General features: G+C 32.9%; 1 protein-coding gene across 18 annotated transcripts in view; it reads right to left on the bottom strand.

The window, feature by feature from the left end:
* Positions 1–24,992, bottom strand: part of Fip1l1 (factor interacting with PAPOLA and CPSF1) — a 78,116-nt gene that overhangs the window by 11,065 nt on the left and 42,059 nt on the right. For 9 of the 18 annotated variants that reach the window (XM_063240436.1, XM_063240431.1, XM_063240433.1 and 6 more), the window contains 5 exons: positions 20,048–20,141; positions 18,183–18,339; positions 7,342–7,368; positions 5,309–5,363; positions 3,690–3,745 (listed from right to left, as the gene is read on the bottom strand). In XM_063240436.1, the coding sequence (XP_063096506.1) occupies positions 3,690–3,745; positions 5,309–5,363; positions 7,342–7,368; positions 18,183–18,339; positions 20,048–20,141 (389 nt within the window). The remainder of the gene's footprint in view (positions 1–3,689; positions 3,746–5,308; positions 5,364–7,341; positions 7,369–18,182; positions 18,340–20,047; positions 20,142–24,992) is intronic. The other 9 variants (XM_063240432.1, XM_063240435.1, XM_063240437.1 and 6 more) reach the window with 1 other exon arrangement.

Here is a 24,992-nt window from a genome sequence, read left to right as displayed (position 1 = left end):
TCAATAATAAAAGGGATTCAGTGTATCAATTAAGACAAAGATTGTTGATTTTTACTTGTAAAACAAAGTATGTTTTGAAGATATGAAAACACAGGTTGAAAGTAAGAGGATGGAAGGGGAAAAAATAAAATAGTAATAGCTCCAGAGTTCCCATATGAGTAGCTACGTAGCTATACTAATGATCAAGCAGATTCCTAAGAAAGAACAGACAACACTGCATCAGAATGGAGGATGAAATTCACCAAAAGGAGCAAACTGAACCCCTTGGGCATCTGACAACAGTGGCTTTAATTTTAGAGTTGCCACTGCTGAAAACAGGTAGAAATAAGAAAACCCACCACAATCAATGGACATACTATTCTTAGCCTCTAACAGATTAAATAAGCAGACAAAAAGATCCCAGTACAGATACGTAAGTTTTGAGCAATTCATTGCTAACAAGGTAAAGTAAATAACAAGGAATACTGTTCACATCAAAAAGCACTTACTCTTCTCAAAAAACTGTAAAACTTAGATAAAAATAAATATACACTTGAAAGGAGTAGGTATGATAAACATCACATTCTCTAAATTTCATATAATGTTGGATGTAAAATTTAAAGGTTACAGAAAAATAATTCACTTCAAATTAAAAACACATTTCTAGTAAGCCATTGGTCCAAAACAATCATAAATTTAAATCACTCAGAACCAAACATAAGATAAAACCATGACATATCAAAAGTTTAGGCATGTTAAAGTATTCTGGAGGGAAACAGTCTTGGAATACTGTACTGGAAATGACTGAAAATTAACAGTTTCCAACTTAAGAACTTATACAATATCAAAATCAAAAAGGGGCTAAAACTGGACACTCCAAAGATTAAATAATAAAGAAAAGATTAAATAATAAAGGAAAATAAAGAAAATTGTACACTTTGTACTATTATACTTTAAAACTTAGCTGAAATGGGCAAATTTCTATGAAAAGTAAAACCTTACCAAACAAAAGGGTCTCATTAACCTCATAACTGTTAAAGACATTAAGCCTATAATTTAAAATCTTCCCACAAGGCCAGGTGGCTTTTATAGGTCAGTTCTAATAATTTATAAATAGGTCATTCCAATAGTACCCAAATTTCTGGAAAACAGAATAATTTCTTGAGTGTCCCATGTAGCCTGTATAACCCTAATACCAAAACCAGTACACAAGACAGTCCAAATAAAGGAAAATCAGGGCCAAGCTTACATATAAACTGAGATGTCAAAATGCTATATAACTATTAGCCAACAATTACTGTTTAACAGAGAATTGATCATGACCAAGTTAGGTTATTCTCAGCAATAACAGTATCTTAATAACATAAAAATGTAAAATCTAATTTTCTACATTAACAGATCAGAGAAAATAAATAATAATAATAATCTCAAAAAGCATTGATAAAACTCAACATCCATTCACAGTTCAAAAGTCCTTGCAAAAGAAAACTGGGAGAAAAAGAGATTTCCTTTCTCTAACGTATGGTTATTTAAGAACTAACAGTGAAAATCTAAAAGCATTTCTTTAAAAAGAAAAAGAGGAAAATGGCCAGGCTTCCACTTTTAATACTTCAACAAAGAAAATAAAACAAAAAGCCCCCAAAACAGGAATGTTAGGGGAAAGCAAAACTCTGAAAAGAAAGGAGCAAGACTACCTGAAGGCAAGGCCGTCTGAACAGTTAGAAACAGAGTTCAGCAAGATAAATGGCTGAGAGCAGTATAAAAATATATTTAAGAAATAAGAACACAACATGTAGTTCAACTGTTTAAATGAGCATACTATTTACAACAGAAACAAAATTGTATTAGATGCCTATGTCCTAAATCTAATAGCAAGATAGGAAAGAAGTATATGGAAATAATTATAACAGTTTATTGAAACACATAAAAAAATCGCTGTGAAAAAAGACATAGTGCTCGTTCACTGACAAGACTCTTGTTCTTTAGGTATGAATTATACAAAAATATTGTTCTAGAGAACCAATATAATTTAGATATAACAGCCTGTAGAAGCCAGTCTGCTGTGTGGCGCCGGAGAGATTATTTAAGTTGATTATTCAATTTTTTCACGTATTTAGTGGAAACAATGACAATATATCTACTTTAAAAGGCTGTCAGGATTACAAGAGTATGCAAACAAATTTGCTGTTCTTTGCTAAGATGGCATATAAGCCAGACTTCCCCAACCAGCTCTCTGAAAACTACTTGTTTCCTGGGTATTTCTCTTGTCACATGAGGTACACGTTAATACATTTTTCTCTTGTTAATCTGTATTTTGTTAACATGGTTCATTCTAAGAACTATGCAGACAGAGAAAAAAAAAAACTATTTTTCATTCCTTAACATGTTCAACAGTTTCTAAAATGTTCCTTCCCTCAATTCCAAACAAACAAAAAATCATATCCTTTGTACACATCCTATAATTTCCTTAAACAATGAGAATAGTTTTTCAAATGTAAATCTTGTAATTTCAGAACTCAGCATAAAACTGGGTCCTTACAGTTCTTTAAAAAAGGCCCAAACTCCATAGCACAGTTTTATAGGCAGGCCCAGTTTTATTGTACTTCACTGTATTATGCTTCAAAGGTAACTTTTTATTAATAAACTGAAGATTTGTGGCAGTCCCTTATCAAGCACTATTTTCCAACAGCACGTGCTCACTTGGTGTTGCTGTGTCACATTTTTATAATTCTCACAGTATTTCAAGGTTTTCATCATTATTATTATATCTCTTATGGTGATCTGTGACCAATGGTCTCCTTTTTGTTTTTAGTACCAGGGATCAAATTCATGACCTCATGCTTGCCAGGCAGGCGCTTGTATAGCTGAGCTAAATAGTTTCTGATGTTACTACTGTGATTGTTCTGAGATGCCACAATCTATGCCTAAAAGTATAAATGGAAAACTTAATTGATATACATACATGTTCTGTCTGTTCTACCAACTCACCCTTCCTGTCTTGCTTCTTCCTCCTCAAACACAACAATATTGAAATGAGAAAATTAATAATCCTAAGTCAGAATTGTAAGTATTCAAGGCAAAAGGAAGACTCACACAATGAAAATGTCATCAGACATCTTTAGAAAAATGAAGTAGTTAAAAGTGAACACAAAAGGACTACAAATGATTCAGAACAAAGATTCAACAAGGCAGGGAAAATCAAAAACAGATTAATTGGATGCCATGATTCACATGGACAATGAAGACTGAGATTGGGTACAAATCCTAAATCCTCTTAGGAAAAGGAAAGGTACAAATATCTGTTGCACCTTTTTTTTTTTTTTTTTTTTTTTTTTGGTCTTTTTTGAGACGGGGGTCTTCCTATGCAGTTCAGGCTGGCCTTGAACTCACTTTGTAGCCCAGGCTGGTCCTGAACTCACAATGATCCTCCCACCTCAGCCTCCCGAGTGCTGGGATTACAGGCGTGAGCCACCACGCCCGGCTTGTTGTACCATTTATTAATTTTTAAAGGTATAAATGATAACTCTTGTTTAAGTAATTGACAGATATATAAATCCAGATACTCTTTCAGTTAATACCTTTAGTTACTCTACAAATGTTACTTTAGACCATGGAACGATATTCTTACTGTTTTAAAAACAGGTAAGTACTTTAATGACTGAATCCAGGTAACTAATTATGAATATGAATCTTCTTAACTAGTAACTTACCATTGCCATACGGAAATGCACGTGCAGAGCGACTATCATAACCAGAGGAATGTCCACTGTTGAAAGGAAAAATGTATTTATGTGTCTGTTGCAAATACATTTTTAATTTTAATCATATGCTACAGACAGAAAAACAGCAGGGAAAATTATAACTTTTTTCATTTGTTTGAGATGGCACTCCATATATTGCCCAGGAGAGTCTCAGACTACTGGAATTAAGTGATCCTCCCATCTCAGGCTTCCTGAGTACACAGGACTATAAGTACATACTCCTGAGTACAGCAAAATTGTAACTTATATTCCCCCATCATTTAATGTCTTAATTCTGTAATTTTATTTTAAAATATAAAACCCCAGGGCTTTTTTAACCTCAAAAGTATTAAACTTTTTAAAAAATCATTAAACTTACCACCTAATTTTAAAGAAAAATATAACCTACTAGTATTATTTGCCATAAGTAAACTCAAATCAATTTAGCTTATAGTGAGATAACAAATACTGAGACTAACAGAATATTTCAAATTTAAAATTAATCTTTAAAAAACCCTAGCTTTAATGATTATAAATTTGTAGTTTAGTTCCACAAACAGGTTCATTAAATAACACTTTTTAACATTTCAAGAAATGTGCTTAACAAGGACTTGATAAAACCAAATCCTTGTATACACATACATACTAAGTATAATTTCCTTTGAAGACCATATGCATGGTTTTATGCTACTAAGTCCTCACAGTTTTCTTTTTATATAATTTGAGTTTTTTTTACAAATGTGGTATTTTTAGAGTGTATCTGTCACTTAAACAGAAATAACAGTAACTCCATTAATTAGTGATAGCTAGCTGCCAAGAATTGTGCTAGTACTTTATGTCATTAGCTATTTTAATCTTCAAAATTTTAACAACCTCTGGGTTATAAAAGGAAACTGAGTCTCAAAGAGGTTATGAATTTTGTCTAGCAACACTGTGATTCACACCCTATGATTTTTAACCCAATACTACCACCACCGATACTGTTCAGTATAGCAGCCTAGCTAATGTAAACTGAGCACAGGGTATAATAAAATTCTGCAGAATGGATCCAATTCTTCCCTATGAAAGCTGAGATGCAGCAGAATAGCAAGGAATAAAGCATCTTTACTTTTTTACTAGAGTCTGTAGCAGTTTTTCTTATGTAATCTCAAAAGAAATATGTATTATTTATAATTTCCAGTAAATTGTTTATATTTTCCACACTGACTCGAGCCAAGATTTTAACAGTCTAGAGGTTTTTTTTACAAAGTGGCTCTTTTTTTTTTTTTGTACTGGGGATTAAACTCATGACTTCATACTTGCTAGACTGGCACTTGTGTCACTGAGCTAAATCTCCGGCCCTAGAAGTTTTTTACAAACAGTGGTACAAGTAAAAGCAAGATACTATTTCAAAATACTGTGATTTCATTTTCTTTGCTCTGTTTTAATATCAGGCTATAAGTCTAACATGTTAAATAAAAGCAATTAACAGATTAGATTTATGAATTAAAAGGCAGGTGCTATATTTATAAAATTTTCTTTGAAACTATATGTTCTTGTGTCAAAGGGCTACCAGTGATCAAAATTTCACAGAATCTGTACTGATTTACCTTTCTATTGTTGGTATAAGAGATGGCGGTGGAGCACCTGGTGGAGGAGGAAAACCTGAAACATTCAATCATAAAACAAAAAAATTAACAGAATTTGTATTTAATGTCATAAGTGAAACAAAGTTGCTGCATATCACTAGATTTCTTTGAGGACACAAACGTGCTTCTCTATGTTATAATGAACAGAAAAAAAATGGATCTTAAACTTACAAACAGAGTTTTGGAGCAATAAAAATTTTAATGAATAATCTGGCCTAACACACAGAGCACAAACGGGGAGCAGTCAGGACACCCGGTCTTATTTTCAGCACCACACACAGCCCATTTTGTGAGTATGAAAAATCTCAATGCCTTACCTTTTCCACATAAAAACAGCAGTAGTATTGCCACCAGATATGTTTTATTTAAAATATTTTAAAAGAAAAGCAAAGTACCATTCACTTCTTTTAAAAAATATTTTGGATTTCAGATGCATAGAAATTTCCTTAAAATGTATAATTTATGAATACCAGTAAATCTTACCAGTAAATACATAAATGCTCAAAGCTGAGAACATCTGCCATAAGGTACATTTAAAATAGCACAACCCCAATGAACTACTTTACAAAGAAAGGCATAATATGGAATTTTGGATTAGTTTGAAGGAAAATAAATCTGCACCTTTTTACTATGAGGTCTGCGTGTCAATAATTTGTAATACCTAAATGACAAATCACAATTTATAGATAAAAGGGATCTTATCTAACCTACTCTGCACTTTCAAATTCAGATAGGCAATACAGTATTCCAACAAAAGACTTTAAAGATTCCGCACCTCGTATGATACCAATTCCTTCCAAGTTCTTAACAACCCTCACTCTTAGGAAGTAAATTAAATTACATAACTTAAGCCCCTCATGCTACAATTCATATGCTGTCCCAATGAGGACAAATACTCCATTATTGCATTCTCTATTACTGGCTATATATTTAAAATCTCTTCTATTAAGCCACCTTTTTAGCATTCTAAGTAAAGTTGAGTCTAAGTTCTCCATCTCTTCTCAAAGTTCCATTTAAATAAATGTTTAACCCTGCTGTAAACTATGTCAAGTTTACCATGCTCTTTACTGTACCCTGTTGTAAGACCTGTAACTGCTCTATTAAACAGCAACACAAGCAGAAAATTTAGCAATTACAACATTAGTCCTAGAGCTCACAATCTTATGTTATATAGCTTCACAACCACATTGCTTCTTCAATTAAAAAAAAAAAAGATACCAATTGCTTTGACTTTCCCTGATTGAGCCTCTTGCAGCCACATTCACACACAATCCGTGACTATCACCATATCTAAGTATGTACACTCTGCTGAGCAATTTAAACTTCCCTATTTCTGTTTATGCAGGTCATTTTCAATTTAGACCCACCCTTCCAAGCATCACTCCTGACTTTTAATACTGAGCTTAGTAAACACACTTGCTAATACAGTTTGCTATCACACCGCAAAAGAAACTGACAAAAATGTAAAAAACAAAACTAAGCCACACATAAACTCCTACTACCATACTATTACAACAAGAAACAGTTTATTCACAACTCTAAGAACAACCATTGGACCACTCATTAATTTATTTAGTTGCTGTGAGGTTAGGGACATTATTTTCTCATAACACAGAGTTACGCCAGCTGGATTTAAAAAATTTTAAAACTGATAAAAGTCAAGGTAATTACTTTTCTCTTACAGTATTCTTTATCATATAAAAAATTCACTGGTCTGAAAAATTTTATAAAAATTATTTTGTATTCCATTCTCTTTTCTCAAAATTTATTATGGTGAGAATTTTCTCACAATCTCTATTTCCACAGGGTAAGACAGGTACAAGAGAACTAAGTTTCTTAAAACTGAAATGAAGCAAAGGCAGAGCTGAAAATAGGACCTTGAAAACCCAAAGCCTAATTGATTCTAACCACATCAACACTGACCCTCCTGGAACTATGAGCTTGAAATTTCATGTTCATTAACAATGATGGAGAAAACATGAAAAAAGTTTTACCTGGAGGTGGTACAGTTATTGGGATACCTAAAAAACAAGTGATGAAATTTAATATAGTAACTGGATTTCAGAACCTGTTATGTATTTATGCCATCACCAAAACTTTGAAATAAAACCCCTTGCCTCATTATCCTGGCTCAGTCACTCAAAAGAGAAGCATTCTGTTTCCTTGCAGAACAACAATTCAAATGTAATATCCAACTTCCCTGATGAAAACCCAGTCAACAACTTGATAACAAAATTTCCCCCACTAGCTGTAATCACAAATGAAATTAGACATCAGTTAAAAAGCACACTTGTGCACAAATATCAAACTCCGTAACATTACTGCTAACTAAATTTGATAATCAATGCCTGATCCTGTTCTCCTAGTATTTTAATAGGGAAACTGATCTGTGGATTCTTTAATACTACAGGCAGTACAAAACAACTGAAGATTATGGAATTACTCACTTTTGTAAACCCAATGTGGGCCATTCAAATATTAAGGTTGTTTGATTATTGTTAGCAGGAATAAAAAAAAATTTAATATTTTTTTTTACTTGTAGGAGTAGAAGGGGGTATAAACAAATTCATATATATATGTACATACTCCCAGGGCACTTTAACATAAATATGGATTATTTATTTCCAAAAGTGCCAGCAAGTACTAATTTATTTGCACACATTATAAATTTTAAGAAATAATTTTGTATGAACACTGTCGACTGATTTTGGCCAAATGTGCCCTTAAATTTATTGAGAAGTACTAAAATTAAAGTCTGTATTTTAAATTTAAGGCATACATGAAGGGCAAATTACGTGATATACAAATTGTAACTACTTTCAGTGAAATTTAAAACAATTTTCTCATGAAAAATCATATACCGTAAGTAAGTTCAACACAGTCATAGTAGTAAACGCTATCTTTAAAACTATACCAAAGTTAGAACAAAGGAGGGGAAATTTTAAATCATCAGCTACATGCATGCAAAAAAAAGGGGAATAATCACCTTTGAATATTTTCTTGACAATGGAAACTTGCTAATCCTTTAGTTTAAAATGTTCTGACATGCATGTTTTATCCAAGTTAAGAGTTTATATAAAGATAGCAGATCACCTTACATTTTAACCACCTGATTTAAGCACCAATGCAATAAGGGATACCCTAAACTTATAAGCCCAGCAAAACTAAAAAAAGTATGTAAAGCAGCCATCCAGTTTCAAAAACCATGAGATTCGACAAATCTACCCACCTAATCCACAATTTAGGGCAATTCTCATCCATCCTGAGGTTAATTTACAGCTTCCGAACTCACTAAAGGAGTCCAGCAGACAATACAAGCTAATAGAGACCCAGATTCCAAACTAAACAGGGAAATTAAGGAAAGCAGAGCAGTAAATGTTTTTAATATGCATTATGACCTAGTTTTCTTTAGAAAAGTACAGAATTTTTAGTACACTACTGAACTTCACTTTTTGATCTAGTTTTTAAATTTTTAAATTTCACTTGTATGTTAACACCCCAAAATCAGCCACCTACTCCATGTTACTATTATTGTAATTAGTCTACCTAAAGGAAAACATGAGCAGCTTCTATCCCTTCAACTAATTCCTATTTCAGTCAAGTCATGTAAAATAAATGAATAAATAAACCAAAGAAATTTCTGGCCCTTTCAAAAATACTTAAACTGTAAAATGCAAACTAAAGATAAAAGATAAACCCAAATTAAACATGCAACAATGGTAGTTAAAATTAGTCTGCCTTTAATTTTAATCTTACCACAGTAGTATCATAGGGGAGATCTTTAAAAATCAACTACAACTAAGACTACAAATACAGTCAAAGAAAAAACCATGGATAGATGTCTTTCCAAAAAACACCCATGCAACAAGAAACTGGCATGGGGGAACTACCAACGGCTGTTTTTGTGAAACCTGTATTTCATCTAAGGTTTTATTTAATGTCAATCGTTATTGATAAATGTTCACTGGAATAGGACTGTACAGTTGATGAAGCATGACACAACCTATTCTTTGACAATTATCAAGAATACTTTCAAATTACAACTGAGAACGTTTAATACATGATGCAATATAAGGGTAATAACATCGTGAGTAGGAAAAACTATCTTTTCCTAGAAAGCCATGTCTAACACCAGTAAAACTGAGATTTCTAGTGGTGACAAAAATCTTTTGGAAAAACAATATTCAAACTTTAATAGGCTGAATAAACTATGTATTGAAACTTGAGCCTGCATGAGAATATGGAGAATTCAACTAAAAATTGCTAGTCCATTTCTTAACAATTTCTGATTAGTACATCTAATGGTAGAACCACAAAATTTAGATTCTCACAAATTTCCCAGGATATGACATGTTGCTAGCTTGGGACAATACTTAAAGAATCCCTGTATTAAATTCTAAACTTCTCCCCTGATTTCACACTACAAAATTCAATACAGAGGAAATAAATGTTCTTCCCAATATTTAGCAAACGAAAATACCTACACATGACACTGAAGAATAAAACAGTATGAGAACCTGTACTATATGTTACTCTCAAAGAGAAAGGGAGAAAAAATTTTTGTTTTTCCAGTATATGAAGGAGAACATATGCACTCTTAAAGGTGAAAGAGCATTGGGTGAAGGCAAATCAGAAATTCTACATGGGGAACTGCAGCAAATTAACAGAAAGTCAACATTCTTGCTAAAAACAGTATTTTAAAATCTATACGTATCAGAAATTTCCTCCCATAAAATAACTTAGTATGCTCAATGGTCGCAACAAAACAGAATGAAGATTGTCTATAAACTCACTTTTCATGTAATCATCATTAATTTGTTTAAGTAAGGCAAAAACAAAAAGTGATAACCAACTTCTGGCATGCTTTCAATGGTCTCTGAAGCCTCTTTACATACGCCTTTGCATACTTCTGCTATGTATGTCCTGCACTGAGAATGGGCTGGCCATTATTATTGGTTTTAACACAGAGAACACAGCAAAAATGACAGGATGTCACTTACATGATGAGTTACAAAAGACAATGACTTCTATTTTGCTGGTACCCTTTCTACTGCCATCTCAGCTTGCATGCTTTGATGACGTAAACTGCCATGTTGAAGAGGACCACAGCCAGTGGCCCTCTCAGCCCAACAGCCTAAAGAAGAAACCAAGTACTTTTAACAATGACAACACGAGTAAGGTCAGAGATGAATCTTTCCTGAGTCAAACTTTTAGACATAACTGAGAGACCTGAGGATTGTGAAGCAAAGAAATCAGTTCAGCTGCTCCTAGATTCCTGACTGAGAAAACTGCTCAAGAAGAACCATGTATAATATTAAGCTATTATAAGTACAGTGTTTTGTGATGCAGTAGCAGAATACAATATCTGTAGTAACTTAAGTTTAAGAGAAAAAAACTTCTATTTTCCTTTAACTCAAGATTTCTATTTCAACTCTGAAGACATCAACTTACAAGTTTGTACAAAAAAAAAATTGAGTACAAAAAGTCCAACTTTTGTAAAAATTTTCAAGTATCACCTTTTACTAGAAACGCTGTTTATGGATCAAATTTTTAAAAATTAGGCACAAAATCACATACATACATACATACATCTCATCTACCAGTTACTCTTTAAAAAAAAAAAGCACTGAATGTAGGATACTATGAACCAATTCCTATTGATTAAAGCAATTAACTGCAAGATACAAAAAAGACAGAAATAACTTTAAAGGAAAAAAACATATTAAAAATGCTCCAGCCCAGGTCAGGGACATAGCTCAGTAGCACCAACACCTGTCTGGTAAGTGCAAGGTCCTGAGTTCAATTCCTGGCACCACACACACACACAAAGTTAAAATAAAAATGCTGTAGTCTCAAAACTAAAAGCAATCAAAGATACCAGCATACTTCATATCTAAAAAGCAAACACAATTTTACATTACTCTGAAATAAATAACTTTTATGTTTCAAAGATTTTGTCCTCTAATTTATAAAATCTGTAATCTGCAGAAAACAAAAATTCTATCTCAAACTATATTTGAGTTGCCAGTAGTTTTACAGAGAATGCGTAGTTATCTTTACCAGCTCACATATGATCACAAAATGACTGAAGAACAGTGCAAACAATCAGCAGATACTGAACTATAATTATTTTATAGTCTGCATTACCAATGGTTTATTTAAAATGTAATTATACAGGCCTGGGGATTTGGCTCAGCGGCAGAAGCACCTGCCTTGCAAGCAGGCAGTCGTGAGTTCAATCCCCGGTACTGATAAAAAGGAAAAAGACAAAAAAAAAAAAAAAATGTAATTATACAAGAGAAGACTCATGGGAAAAACATACTCAAAACCAGGGTCTTAAAGAAGTTTCAAAAGCCTATGAAATTTATATCTAATTTCAGTTATGCCAAAAATAGTTATTATAGATAATTAGAATTATTCCCTACTTTTGAGTTTATTGAAAATGGTCATATTTGTGTATGTTTTTAAATATAGGAAAACAACAAAAGAGAAAATGAACACAGTTCTCAAAGGCGTCAAAGAATGCTTTTTCACAGGTACTAATGGAAAATGTATGTATTTCTGCTAAGTGCCAACTACTATGAAGTAAGCTAAGACCCAAACCCCATAGAACAATAGCTTAATGTTATTGCATACATATTCATAAAACAGCTTCTTGGTAAAACCAACAAAAACCTCAAGGATGCTGGTATTAGAAATCTAATACCAACCAACTTTTTGCCAAAGCAGCAGCTCTCCAAGTTTTATTCAAGGAATCTTGGGAATCTGAGACCCTTCAAAAGTCAAAACTACTTTCATAAAAATGTTAAGATACACACTTTCTTCGTGTGTACAGTAGAGTTCTCCTAAAGTCACATGGCATGGGATAAATATCATTATATATTTAATGAAGAAAAAAATAGAAGATCCCTGCTATTCTGTATTAATCTATATTGTAAAATGATTTAAAGAACTATAAAACAAGGCTATTTCTCACTACTTTATTATTCTAGGAAAAAATATTGCTATTTTTCTTAAAAATATTGACATGCAATAACTTTGTATTTATAAAGAATATCTTAATTTGTTTTAATTTCTAATACAAAAAAAGGTACAACATATATAAATAAAAGCTGTTTGGGGCCTGCAACAATACTTCAGCATATAAAAAAGTCTGTGACTAAGAAATTTGAGAAACATTAAGAACCCAGCAGATAACAGAGAAATAATCTAAAGATAGAGACCTTTTAGGTCATAAAGACGCCGTAAGAGAGCCAAGCTGCTAACTTCTTTGGTTTCCATATATTTCTGCTCACCAAAAACAAGAGCTTTAGGAAATGAAGGAAAATTTTAAGTTCATACAATTAATAGTATTACATGAGTGACACTGATGTAAAATGCAGAAGCATTTTTAAATGTTTTCCTGGTAAGCTAGTAAATCTGGCATCCAGCTTTTGAAAGCACAATATACCTTGTGTGGTTCAGAGTGGTTGGGCTACATTCAGTAAAACAAAGATTTTATTTATTTATGGATGGTCATTTAGTGACAGGGTTTCAGTCTGTAATTCAGGCTGGCCTCAAAAACTCACAGCAATCCTCCTGACTCAACCTCCCAAGTGTTGGGACTACAAGCACGCATCACTACACCTTACAAAGAAGTTTTTAACTTAGTAGGAATCTACTCCTAGTCTTGATTTCAACTGTTTCCAAGACCAACAAAACCAGCCATACAAGCCTTAATATTAGTTACTGTAACAAGAAGTGAGTCAAACCGAACTTGACTTTTATTCTTCAATAAACACCATTATAGAAAAAAGATAAAATATGACACGAAAGTAACATTTGTGAAAAATAGACTTATTATAAAGTTAGGCTACCACAGACATAAGCCTATCATAGACTGAACTACTATTTTCTTTTTTAAGAAAGAAAACAAACCAGACACAAGTATTACATGAAGGTACCTAGAATAAGCAAATTCATAAAGGCAGAAGTAGGATAAAGATAAGTTACCAAGGGCTGGAGAAAGAGGGAGAAGCAGTTATTGTTTAAAAGTTAGTTGTAAAGGTTTTAGACATAGATCATGATGATGGTTACACAATGAATTGTTGTTGTACACTTATAAAAGGCTACAATAATATGTGTACTTTACCACAATAAACAAATAACACAACATCTGCAATGTCAGTAACTTTCAATTTTACAATATCTGTTCTAATTAAAAATTATTTCAAAGCTGGCTTAGGTCAGAATAGACAATACAAATCATCTTTGAAAAAAAATCAGTTTCCTATTTTTTAAATCCAACTTCCCTACCCAGATCTATGCACAGACTTTAACACCAGGGAGATGCTTTGGGCAGAATGCTTCGAAGGCCTATTACTCCAAACACACACAATCCAATACTATAGTTTTCTTGATAAGTACGGTCCATTTTGTTAGTGGTTTATATCTAAATGTTTCCCCTTCAGAAAGTGACTGTTGGACTACAGTGGAATATACTTTACTTGCTATTAGGAGACGGGGTCAAAGAGGAAAGCCCCTGGGGGAGTGACCCCAAGGGTATATCTCCTTTCTCTTTACCATCTTCCTTCCTTTTTACCAGCCACACACTGAGCTGCTTTCCTCCACCACATCCTCTGCCACGCCATCCTGCCTAGGAACCAGCCAACTAAAAGAGGAAAGAAATATGAGCCAAAACAAACTACACTTTCCCTAAGTCGTGGCACTGGTATTTTGTCCCAGCACCAAGGGGAATTAAGACACACCTCAATGCCTGTACTGGAATCCTGGTTCTGTTATTTTCTAGCTATTACTTAAATTTGGTAAATCCTAGTTTGTGCTTCTGTAAAATCAGAATATCTACTTCAAATGCTCTAAAATCAAATGAGTACCTGAGATACATTTAGAACAATGTGTTCAAAAGTAAGCACTCACTATTAAGTACTAGCTATTATTTCTATAATTACTCAAGAAACGCATAATTTTTTCCCTGATTCACTAGAAATTTAAAGTAACAGGTTTTCTGTGTTTTTTTGAGACTACAGAAGATCACGATTAACCATTATTTGTTTTCAAGCTCCTGTTGGCATGGCTACAAGGAACAATATTAAATATTTCTGCACTTCCAGATGTCTCATCCAACATTCACTGTACTCTAATTCAAAACTTCCTCTTTCTTCGTAAAAATCTTATTGTCAGAAATACTTTGACTTCTATGTTAACGAAAAGGTCCCACACCTGTTTGCAGATGTGGAATTGGAGGGAAAGGAGGCAATACATCCTTCCTCTCTGTCAACTATCTGATAGTAAAAGTCTTGTTGACAGTTGTCTCTATCACCTCATAAATACTAAGGACTATCTTAAGTGATGAGCCATGCCTGCAAACCTCCAAGCATGCACAGTTGATCATAAATGAGGGCACGTCTGAGAATGATTTATAATGAATTATGGTGAGATAAAGTAGGTCTTTCAGGGAACTCTGGGCATATAGCCAACTATTATGTTTATTAAAAAACAAACAACTAGTAGCATCTTAAAATATAGGCATAACATATATTCACTGTATTTGCCTGATATTTAAAACACATCGTAAATCTAGTGTTAACAAATGTAGCATTAAAACATATTTAAACCAATCTTCAAAAGATTTTTTTTCTTCCCTTTTAATATTTCTTTCCTTTTTTTGTACCAGGGATAGAACTCATGACCTCATGTTTGCCAGGCAGGAGCTTATGCCACAGAGCTAAATCCCTGGCCCATTTTTTAAATATTTCTAAAGAAAGCAAAAAATCAAAACACTGCTCAAGATTTTTCTTAAGAAAAATGGAATACATTTTGAGGCAAATATTTGAGATCTTGAGTCACGGCTTATTTTCACTGCTGCTTGTGATTCACCTTACAAAAACTACAGAACATGATGCAATCACAGTTCTGTGCAAAGGGCTACAGAAAACACAGCTTTCAGCATGAGCATCTATAGTCAGCTGCAGCCATACTGCTGATTACAGCCAGCACAAATTACAATTATACCAACTCTCCATGTGAAAACTCATGTCTAGTGTTATAAAAACATACACGTTAACTCAGCTAACATTTTTAAGGAGTGCCAATATACATGAGACACTAGGAATACTATTAGCGGATAATACACATGAGAATACACAGCATACACTCTCTTGGACACCCCTATTCTAGTAAAAAATGAGTAATTTGCATATTCTCAACTAACAAATACTTGGTTTTAATACAAATTTATATATCCTTTCAGTCAACATGCCACAGTAAGGAATTATTTACATCAGGATTAGAAATTATTTTAATCTGTAATCCATAAATTCTGACAGGTTAGCAGGGAAATGATAATCCAAGGAAGTATCAAAGACAATCTGGATACAAAGCATAGACCTGAGAATTAATAATAGATAAATAGACCAAAAAACAGAAAATAATCAATGGTACTTTATGGTGCAATGTCATGCATAAGCCTAACCATTATTTGAAGATTTATTATGCTTGTAAACAGAGGTTACATGTCAAAGAAATAAAGTTAACTATCAATTTTTTAAAAAGTAAACTTTCAAATCATGCCACTGGTTATCGGCAATATCCTATGGCCCTTCTGAATAGTTTTATAACAATTACGTATTTCATTTTTTATAAATTCACTCCACTTTTTTCCTTTAACAAACAAGTATTGAACATATAAAAAGGCTGAAGATATACTATATTAGATTATATACCAGGAAATTCTTTTGTTCTGTCATTAGTGACAACATTCATGAATCTGGAAGATATTATGCTAAGTGAAATAAGCCAATAAAGGCAAAACCAATACTGCATGATCTCACCTATGTGTGAAATCTAAAAAGCCTAACTCATAATAGTAGCATGAAGGTTACAAGGCTGGGGTGATGGCACAAAGTGGAAGACATTGTTCAAGGGATAGAAAGTTTCAGTTAGACGAGAAAAACAATGTTCTAGACATTTATTTTACATCCTAGTGACCACATACAGTTAATAACTGTGTGTTTTAAAACAGTTAAAGGAATAGATTTTAAATATTATAGTGACAGCTAAATAGTTTAAAAGTTATTATGCAATGCAAATATATATCAAAACATTATACAGTAGCCATAAATATGTAGAAGTTTTGTCAATTAAGAGATTTTAACAATTAAAAAAACAGATGGGCATGGTGGCATGTGCTTTTAACTGCAATAATCTGGGAGGCTAAGGCAGGAAGATCACAAATTCAAGCCTAGTCTGGAGAACTTGGTGACTTGGCAAGACCAAGTCTCAAAACAAACACTAAGAAAATAAAAAGGGCTAGGATTGAAGCCTAGTTCAAAGATCCTGAGTTCAATCCCATTACATCAACAATCCATCAGTCAATCTGTAAGATTTTATAAAAGAAATGTTCAAATCACTGTTAGTACCTAGTAAAGTTTAAATAGGATTTTAAAGCAATTCAGCATAATAAGGACTATTCAGCAAAGGACTATCTCATACATTAACAATTTTTACTCTTATTATAAAGGTTCAAAAGTTAACTGTTCTGCATTTTATCTAATTCATTTTTTAGAGAACAATGGATTTACTATCACAGAAGTCTTTATTATGAATCACATAATTTCTTTTCATTAATTCTGAGCAAAGACTCAAGAATCACAGACCAATCACAACTCATAGTTTGTGCACAATTTAATTATGGGGATAAGAAAATCCCTGAACTTCAGAAATCATATTGTCTGGCATAAGCACATCTAACCCATTCTGATCTTCTCTATTTTGAAATAAGAGATTGTTTAAAAATGGAAATCACTTTTTGTAATATTTTTCTCATCTTTTTTGAGAGTTAAGCAGTCCGTACAAGGAAATCAAAAGTGATTAGGATGAAGGGCAAAAGGTAGCAGCTGGTATTTAGAGACATTTATCTGACTCTGATAACAATGGTATCTTAATGTAAAACAGCTCTCTTGCAAAGATAAAGTAAGAGATAGAATATGGCTCTCTAGTGTAAATTGCTTTTATTTACACAAAGCAAATCCTAATATATGTCTCTATGCAAGTCTCATCAGAAAAAACAGCTAATTTTTATTATTTACAATTGCCATTCTCCCTAGAAAGAAAGCAATAATAATCTCAATCAATTTTGTTAGGTAAGGGGAATACTATAAATATTAAAAATTTATTGGGAAAAAAGTAAAAAAGGTCACTGGATAAAAGATTAAATAAAAATAAAATTTGGGTATTACTTGTAATTTTTTTCTCTATTATTGATGACCTGGTTTGTAATCATCAACAGTAGCTGAAAATATTTTTTAATATTTACCACATTTTTCTGTCTTGTTTAACATTAAGCAAATGCCAGGCCCCTGGTGCCTAGCACCAATCACTTAAAAGAAAACCAACTTGAATTTTAATTTCTTTTTGTAGGATATATATATTTTTTACTACTAGATTGCTAAAATTATCTTTAAAAGTTTTTAAAAAAAAGTTTTTTCAAAACAAGTTAACATAAGTTTACAATTCAGTAGGGATTTATATATACAGTGTTAGCAGCAACTCTAGTTCAGGACCATGATCATATTTGTAGGATTACTATTTTATCTTTTTGTATTTTTTGTGTATCTTTTTTCATTTTGTAATTGTCATTCTAAGCTGAAATAACAAGATATATGTATCAGTTATAAATTTGTTGTTTAATACGTATTTGTTGGAGATAAACTAATATATTACTTTTAATGTAATAAATCAACTTAATTTTAAACTTGTATTTTTACTGTATATTTTCTCAAAACAAGAAACATTCACAGGTTTCCTTTCAGATTCAAATGCCTTTTTTATTACTTACCTGGTGGTGGAATCAGAGGTGGAGCAGTACTGACAGTTGGAGGTGGTGGTAGAAACGGAGGAGGTGGGAGGTGAGTGGGAGGAGCTCCTGGAGGAAAAAACGGAGGTGGTTTGCTAAAATTGTTGTCTACTTCAGTAGCAGATCTTTCAGAAAGTACCTAAAATTAGAGGACAGGTCATCAGAGCAATAAGTAAATGTTGTCTTAGGTTAATCTTATAAAATTATTTCACTCAATCTAAGAATAAAGTCAAAGGCAGTATAGTTCATATACACACATATTTGGGGAGGTAATACTTCTATGTCTGCTATGAATGTATATATACATATATGTAAGATCCCACACTCTCATATACACACACTTAAAAATGTTCATATTTAAAGCCTATGGAAAAAAAAAACTGGTTACCAAAAAACTTTTAATAAGCAATTTTTAAAATTCCAAACAAGTATTTAATAAATATAATATAGCAACTGCAATAGTTGGTACCACACAACATTAAATATTCAAGTTAAAGTAATATAATCATTAATTACAGACATTTGCCCTAAGAAATAAACATAGCCACATGTCAGACATTCACTGTAGGAAAGCCTGTTCTTACCAGGTGCAGACAGACTGTACAGCATTTATCTATAGGTAGGAAGTTAATAAGCAATAAGACTTCTATGTAAATAACTTCTTCACATGAGCCATGTAACTTTGAGAACAAGGTTCAGAGAGGCTAGATGTGGTGGTGCACACTTGCAATGCCAGCACTTTTGGGGTTGAGGCAGGAAGATTTCAGTGAGTTTGAGGTCAGTCTGGCTATATAATGGTTCAAGGCCAGACTAAACAACATAGCAAGACCCTATCTCAAAAACAAAACAAAATAACAAGTTTCTACTTTAAAAATGTAAGTACTGTTTTCAAAGAAATACTAGTCTGTGTGAACAGGTAAGGAATGGGCACCATCAGAAGCACTTCAAACCTACTAAACTGTAACAGCAAATAAAGTGGCACCTAGTGGACTTTTGACAAACTGCTTAAGGGATTCTGGTGTGCAAATAGGTTTCAAAACTAACAAAACTGCCAACATAATACTATATATTTAATTTCTAATTCTTGAATTCTTGCTGGCTACAACATAGTACCTAAATATATAAACTTCCTTTTCATTAACTTTCTACATTTAAATACAGTAATTTTTGTAAGATTTACACTCATAACCTATTCTTAAATTAGGGAACAAAAAATGTTTTAAGAAGTCATGGTGTTTTAATAGTAGGGAGAAAGTAATAGAGGCTTACCTTTCATTGTAAAGGCACTTAAAAAAAGAATATTTTATATAATTAATTTACTGGATAATCAAAATCCACTGAATATTTTTAGTGTGTTCAGAAAAAGGGAATAAATGATGAAAAAGAATGGCCAAGCTGAACAACTGGTAAGCTCCATTACTAAAGTTCTAACATTAGTTGTTTAATTTACTCGTAACTCATTTTCTTTGACTCTTTCATTTTGAAGACAAAAGAATGCTGTTTCTCCAGAAACAGCACATTAAATTATGGTAAATATAAGAAAGCAATTGAACAGATTTTAGAAGGTATTTTTAAGATTAACATGGGAATATCATTTGCATGAAAAAGGACATAAAAAATATATTCAAAACAGCATCTCGATTTTGCTTAGTAAAAATGTCTCATAAAATTAAGATCGATATTCAGATGAAGACTTACTGCTTTATTCCAATTTTTTCATAAATGAAACCATACATTAAGTTTACTACAAGAGAAAAATCTAAGAACAATCCAGAATCATAAATTTTAATTACATTAGATGTAGATATAATCTCACAGCTAAAAAATCTGATGTTAAAATACTAAACCTGTATGTTGCTGTTCTCATTGGCCCGTCGCCTTCCTTCTACTCGGCTAATAGTTATAGTTTGTCCAATAACATCAATCGCTCCAGGTAACCTCCTATAATACAAAAATTGAGCCTATTTAGTTTTCATCTCATTAGATACTTGAAAAAGAATTAAAATTTAAATGAGAAATAAAATTTAAAGTTCTTTGTCCTGTATTTTAAAACAAAACACAAAGAATTTTATTTAACTAGATCTCACTTCTTTGCAATTATGATTTCAAGAGCTTTTAATAAGCTAGAACCATATCCAGCAATGACTAACAGTAAATTTTGAATATTTGTACAGATTTTTGTCTAAGTTACTATTTTTAAACAGTGTCCACCTGAATTTATCATCTCAGACAAGAATCAGAAAACAAATGCTAGGCAAACTGAAAATAAAATCTGTTGGCCATTCATTACAATTGAAACAAATATCATAGTTCTAGTATGCAGCCTTTCCAAGATCCCCTAAAAAGCTTTTTAAAAGACTCACTTTAATGGACACAGAGTATTTTCTTTAGTGATATATTCTAAGCATTAGGAAACATAAAGAGGCCAGGTGTGGTGGCACACACCTGTAATTCCAGGACTTGGGAGGCTGAGGCAGGAGAATCACTGTGAGTGCTGAGCTAGCATGGGCTATAAAGTGAGTTCAAGACCAGGCTAAACTGCATAGCAAAACCCTGTCTCAAAAAGACCAAAAAAAAAAAAAAAAAAAAAAAAAGCAGTTTTTAATTCCTGATAATTTGCCTTTAAACAGAAAAATCAAAATTAAAAAGTCTCCCATATGTTTAACTTACAATCCCTTTAAAGTTTAACTACATACATAAGGATATGGAAAATTAGTCGGCCCACAAAACAATGCTGCAAATTTAGCAAAATCTAGAAAGTTAAATCTTAAAACATTAAAATAAAAAAAAGTTCATATGCCTCACAAAACAGATCACTTTGTAAGTGTGGGCACTGAAAGTAGATGCAAAATAGTTACACATGTTTTCATCTTTCAGTTGTAACAACTATGCCTTTTAAATTTTTTAGAAGTAAAACTATTAAAAATACAGTAGAGCCAGCTGCAGTAGCATACACACTCAGGAGGCTGAGGCAAGAGAAAGGAGTAACGGTGTGAGTCTGAGGCCAGCCTGGGCTCCACAGGGAGTGCCAGGTAGCCTGAACTACACAGCAACACTCTGAATCAGTCAATATTCTTCCACAGGTAGGAACTTAAAATGACTAATAATAACTGCTACCACTTGATGGATGCCTAAACTATACCTGCATTTCACAAAAATCCTCAACTTCAAAATTAATATTTCCTGTTAGATATGATACAAGATTCACAGTAATCACTGATCTAAATAAAATGAAATGGCAAAACTTTCAAAACTTAATTGTTCTAATCCCTACAGCTCTAAGATCCTGTTTTTTTGAGAAATATTTCCCATCTAGTAAGATAATTCACCTTTACAAAGTTAAGATGTTTCTGGAAATGAGTCAGTGAAAGGTTACGTGCAATGAACCTTAAAATGCTTGACAAGGTCTTTTAAACTCGTCAGATAGCCCTATTATTAGACGTATAGAGCAACACTTGAAATATCTTCAAATCTACGGTCAATATTCACTACCTCTTTCCAAGCTGACGTCTTTCCCTATACTTTTAATATAATAAACAAGTTGAATGTTTCTCTAATTTTATAGCTAGATCACTGACCTCCTAGATTCCCTCATGATCCCCAAAATAAATAGTGATTTCACTCAACCTATTGCCTCAAATATAACTGGGATATACTCTTAGCACTGACACATAACAAAATTTCAAATACCTCTAAGATAAAACAAGTTGTCCTCTCACTCCTACCCTAAAATTTAAAATAATTAAAAAGCTATGTCTACCACCACTTCGTATTAAAGTGCATAGCATCAGCCCTCTTAGATTTCAACATCCTACCAGACACAGATACATATTCTGAAATCAAGATTGCCCTCACCATCTACTGCTCCCTAGACCTTACTGTCACGAACTCTTTTACTGCACTATTTCATTTCCTACTTTGTTCTACTCCCGTCTCAGAATCTGTCTCCTTTCCAATTTTGCATTTATTTCCACCAAGACCAATTCTCCTAAATTTGTTTAATTTTCAATTTAGATCAAAAATTCTCCAAATTATTAAAGGTTGTAAAAATTAAATCCAGACATAACATTGTTACTTCTTCTTTTACCAATGACCTGTAAGGACTTTGGTTTTCAAAGATTCTGGGACACATGGGAATATTTCTCTCTTAAACTTTAATACAGTCAGTTAAGTACAGTTAAGATTTTTAGTTTTAAAAACTGCTAGAACTCCAAAATGGCAAACGCTGCGGGTTTTGCTATTGTTATGCTACAGATACATCCAGGGCCTTATGAATGTTAGAACAGTGCTCTGCCACCAAGCTACACACCCAGCCCCAAATACCATGCTTCTCAGCACTCAGAAATCAGTCTTAACAAGTGTATGTCTCTAGTGACAAGTTTAGAAAACCGCAACTTCCTACATTTTTGTAAGTCCTCATTGTCCAGGAATTTTTACTGCACAATCTGATTTACACTAATCAAATGAAATTTACCATTTTGTACAAAAATGTTTTACGACATAGACATACTATGTATAACAAAGCACCCAGGAGTATATGTTTAAAATAAATAAACATCCAAAGGCATTCTGATGCCACAGTATGGAAAACAATATTGACCTGTATTATTCCATGAGAGTTTTTGTCCCTGTCCCATTCTGTGTCCTATCCTGTGTTATCACCCCTCCATACCCAGGAGTCAATCCCGGAACCTTCCACAGGCTAGACCAGTGCTATACCATCATGCCACACTCCCAGCCTTCAATGAAAAAAAAAATTTTTTTTTTTGAACCAAAAATTGAACTCAGGATTTGGCCAGGCCAGGCAGGCACTGTGCCACTGAGCTGTATACCTGGCCCAAACGTATATGAAAGTTCTTGACAGACATCTTTTAGTTACTCTGTGTAAAAACATTTATTAAAGCTTCATTTAAAGGCATTTATAACTTAGAATTTCACATAGCACAGTTTTAACTGGATCTACAAACTTACTCAACAAGGTTAGACAGCTAATGCTTCAATCACCATTCTTTCTATACTGGATTCAACCATTTAGTAAAAATCCCAGGAACAGAAACTAACCAATGAGTTAATCTACAATTTAAACAGACAGTAACTGTTCACATGAGTTTCCAACTTTCCTCCTGGCAGAGGTGAACATGAAAAGTATCTCAAACTATAAAGGAATAAGTTAAAATGTCATAGTTTGAAAATTCTGATGTCACTGGAAGGGTTTGAGGCCTGCCTTCAGATATGCAACAGAATTTTCAAATGACAATTCAGGCTTAAGGGAAGACAGACAAGAAATGTTTTTAGGGTGTTTTTTGGTACCAGGGATCGAACTCACAAACTTGTGCTTGTCAGGCAGGCGCTTACGCCACTGAGCTAAGTCCCTGGCCTGAAAGACAAGAAACTTAGTTGGTAATCTTCTGACATAATTTTATCTCTCACCTACTTCTTTTTAGTACTTGAAGCAAAAGGACATCATTAATACAGAACCTTTAATTCCATTGGATAAAAACAAAGCACTTAATCTAAGGATTATGTTGCCCAGTAATTTTAGTATTTATTAAGCACTTACCATGCCACGTAAACACTATTCTCTCTCTCTCTCTCTCTCTCTATATATATATATATATATATATATATATATATTTACTTCTCATAACAACCCTATATGGTAACAATTATTATTATTATTCCCATTTTACAAATGAGAATAAGGAAAAGCTCTCTTTCAGTCCACAGGTGTGATCATTAAATAAAGTCAAGGTTTACTTTTAAAAATTATTATAAGACACACTTCTAACACACTTATCATTCCTGCCACTTTGTGAAGCATTTCTCGAACTCCTTTTTCATGTCTATAATTACACATGTGGCTCCTCAATGGCCCAAACCAATTCACAACATTTATCAATCACGGTCGTTTTTATTTTGGGGAAAAAATAGAAGTTGTACAGTGTCAGATCTGGTGAATAAGTCTGATGAGAACACACCATAATGTTTTATGGACCTGCCTGTCATTTGTGTGGCACTCGGCCGCGGAATTCACTGTGTTTCTGACTACATCCCATAAAGACACTCAGAGAAAAAGATGCCAGAACTGCTTTAGAAAGTGGCAGGAACGATGGGATAAATGTGTTAGAAACACTCATGTGGGTGAGAACAATGATGGGGATTAAGGGCATATGACCTTTACTGCAATAAATTTTATTCAAACACCAATCTTTATAGTTTAATATGAGAAAGTATGATGGGTGCAGGGATATAGCTCAGCAGCACTGTGCCTGACTGGCAAGGTCGTGAGTTCAATTGCTGGTACCAAAAAAAAAAAAAAAAAAAAAAAAAGAGAGAGAGAGAGAAAGTATGATAAAGTACAGTGACTTTTCAATTTTATTCACAAAAGACACAGTAATATATTTTGCAAAGCAGTCCAAAACATACATAATTTATGTAACTCATATTACATAAAGAACTCAAGTTTCATGAAATAACGCTTACTAAAAGGAAAGAGCAAAACACTAATACCGAAGTGATATTTATAAATATATATTTAATATTAAATATTAATATTTAAATATAATAGTAAAAAAGGCAAAATGAACAATATAAAACCTAGGAATCCTAGTAGGAACCACCAAATCTCATAACCTCACTAGTGGATTGCAACCTCACACTGAACAAGCATTCAGATACGGTTTCCAAGACCATTTCAATGAAAACAAATTTCACAGAAATGGTTTGCAATATCTCTCAACACTGTGTGAAGAATGACAATGCATAAATCAATAAAAGTAATTTAATCAAGGG

The sequence above is a fragment of the Cavia porcellus genome, unplaced genomic scaffold (assembly GCF_034190915.1).
Source record: "Cavia porcellus strain 051 isolate PalLab524CR breed Dunkin Hartley unplaced genomic scaffold, mCavPor4.1 scaffold_30, whole genome shotgun sequence".
NCBI lineage: Eukaryota > Metazoa > Chordata > Mammalia > Rodentia > Caviidae > Cavia > Cavia porcellus.
This window is presented reverse-complemented; position numbering and strand designations above follow the sequence as displayed.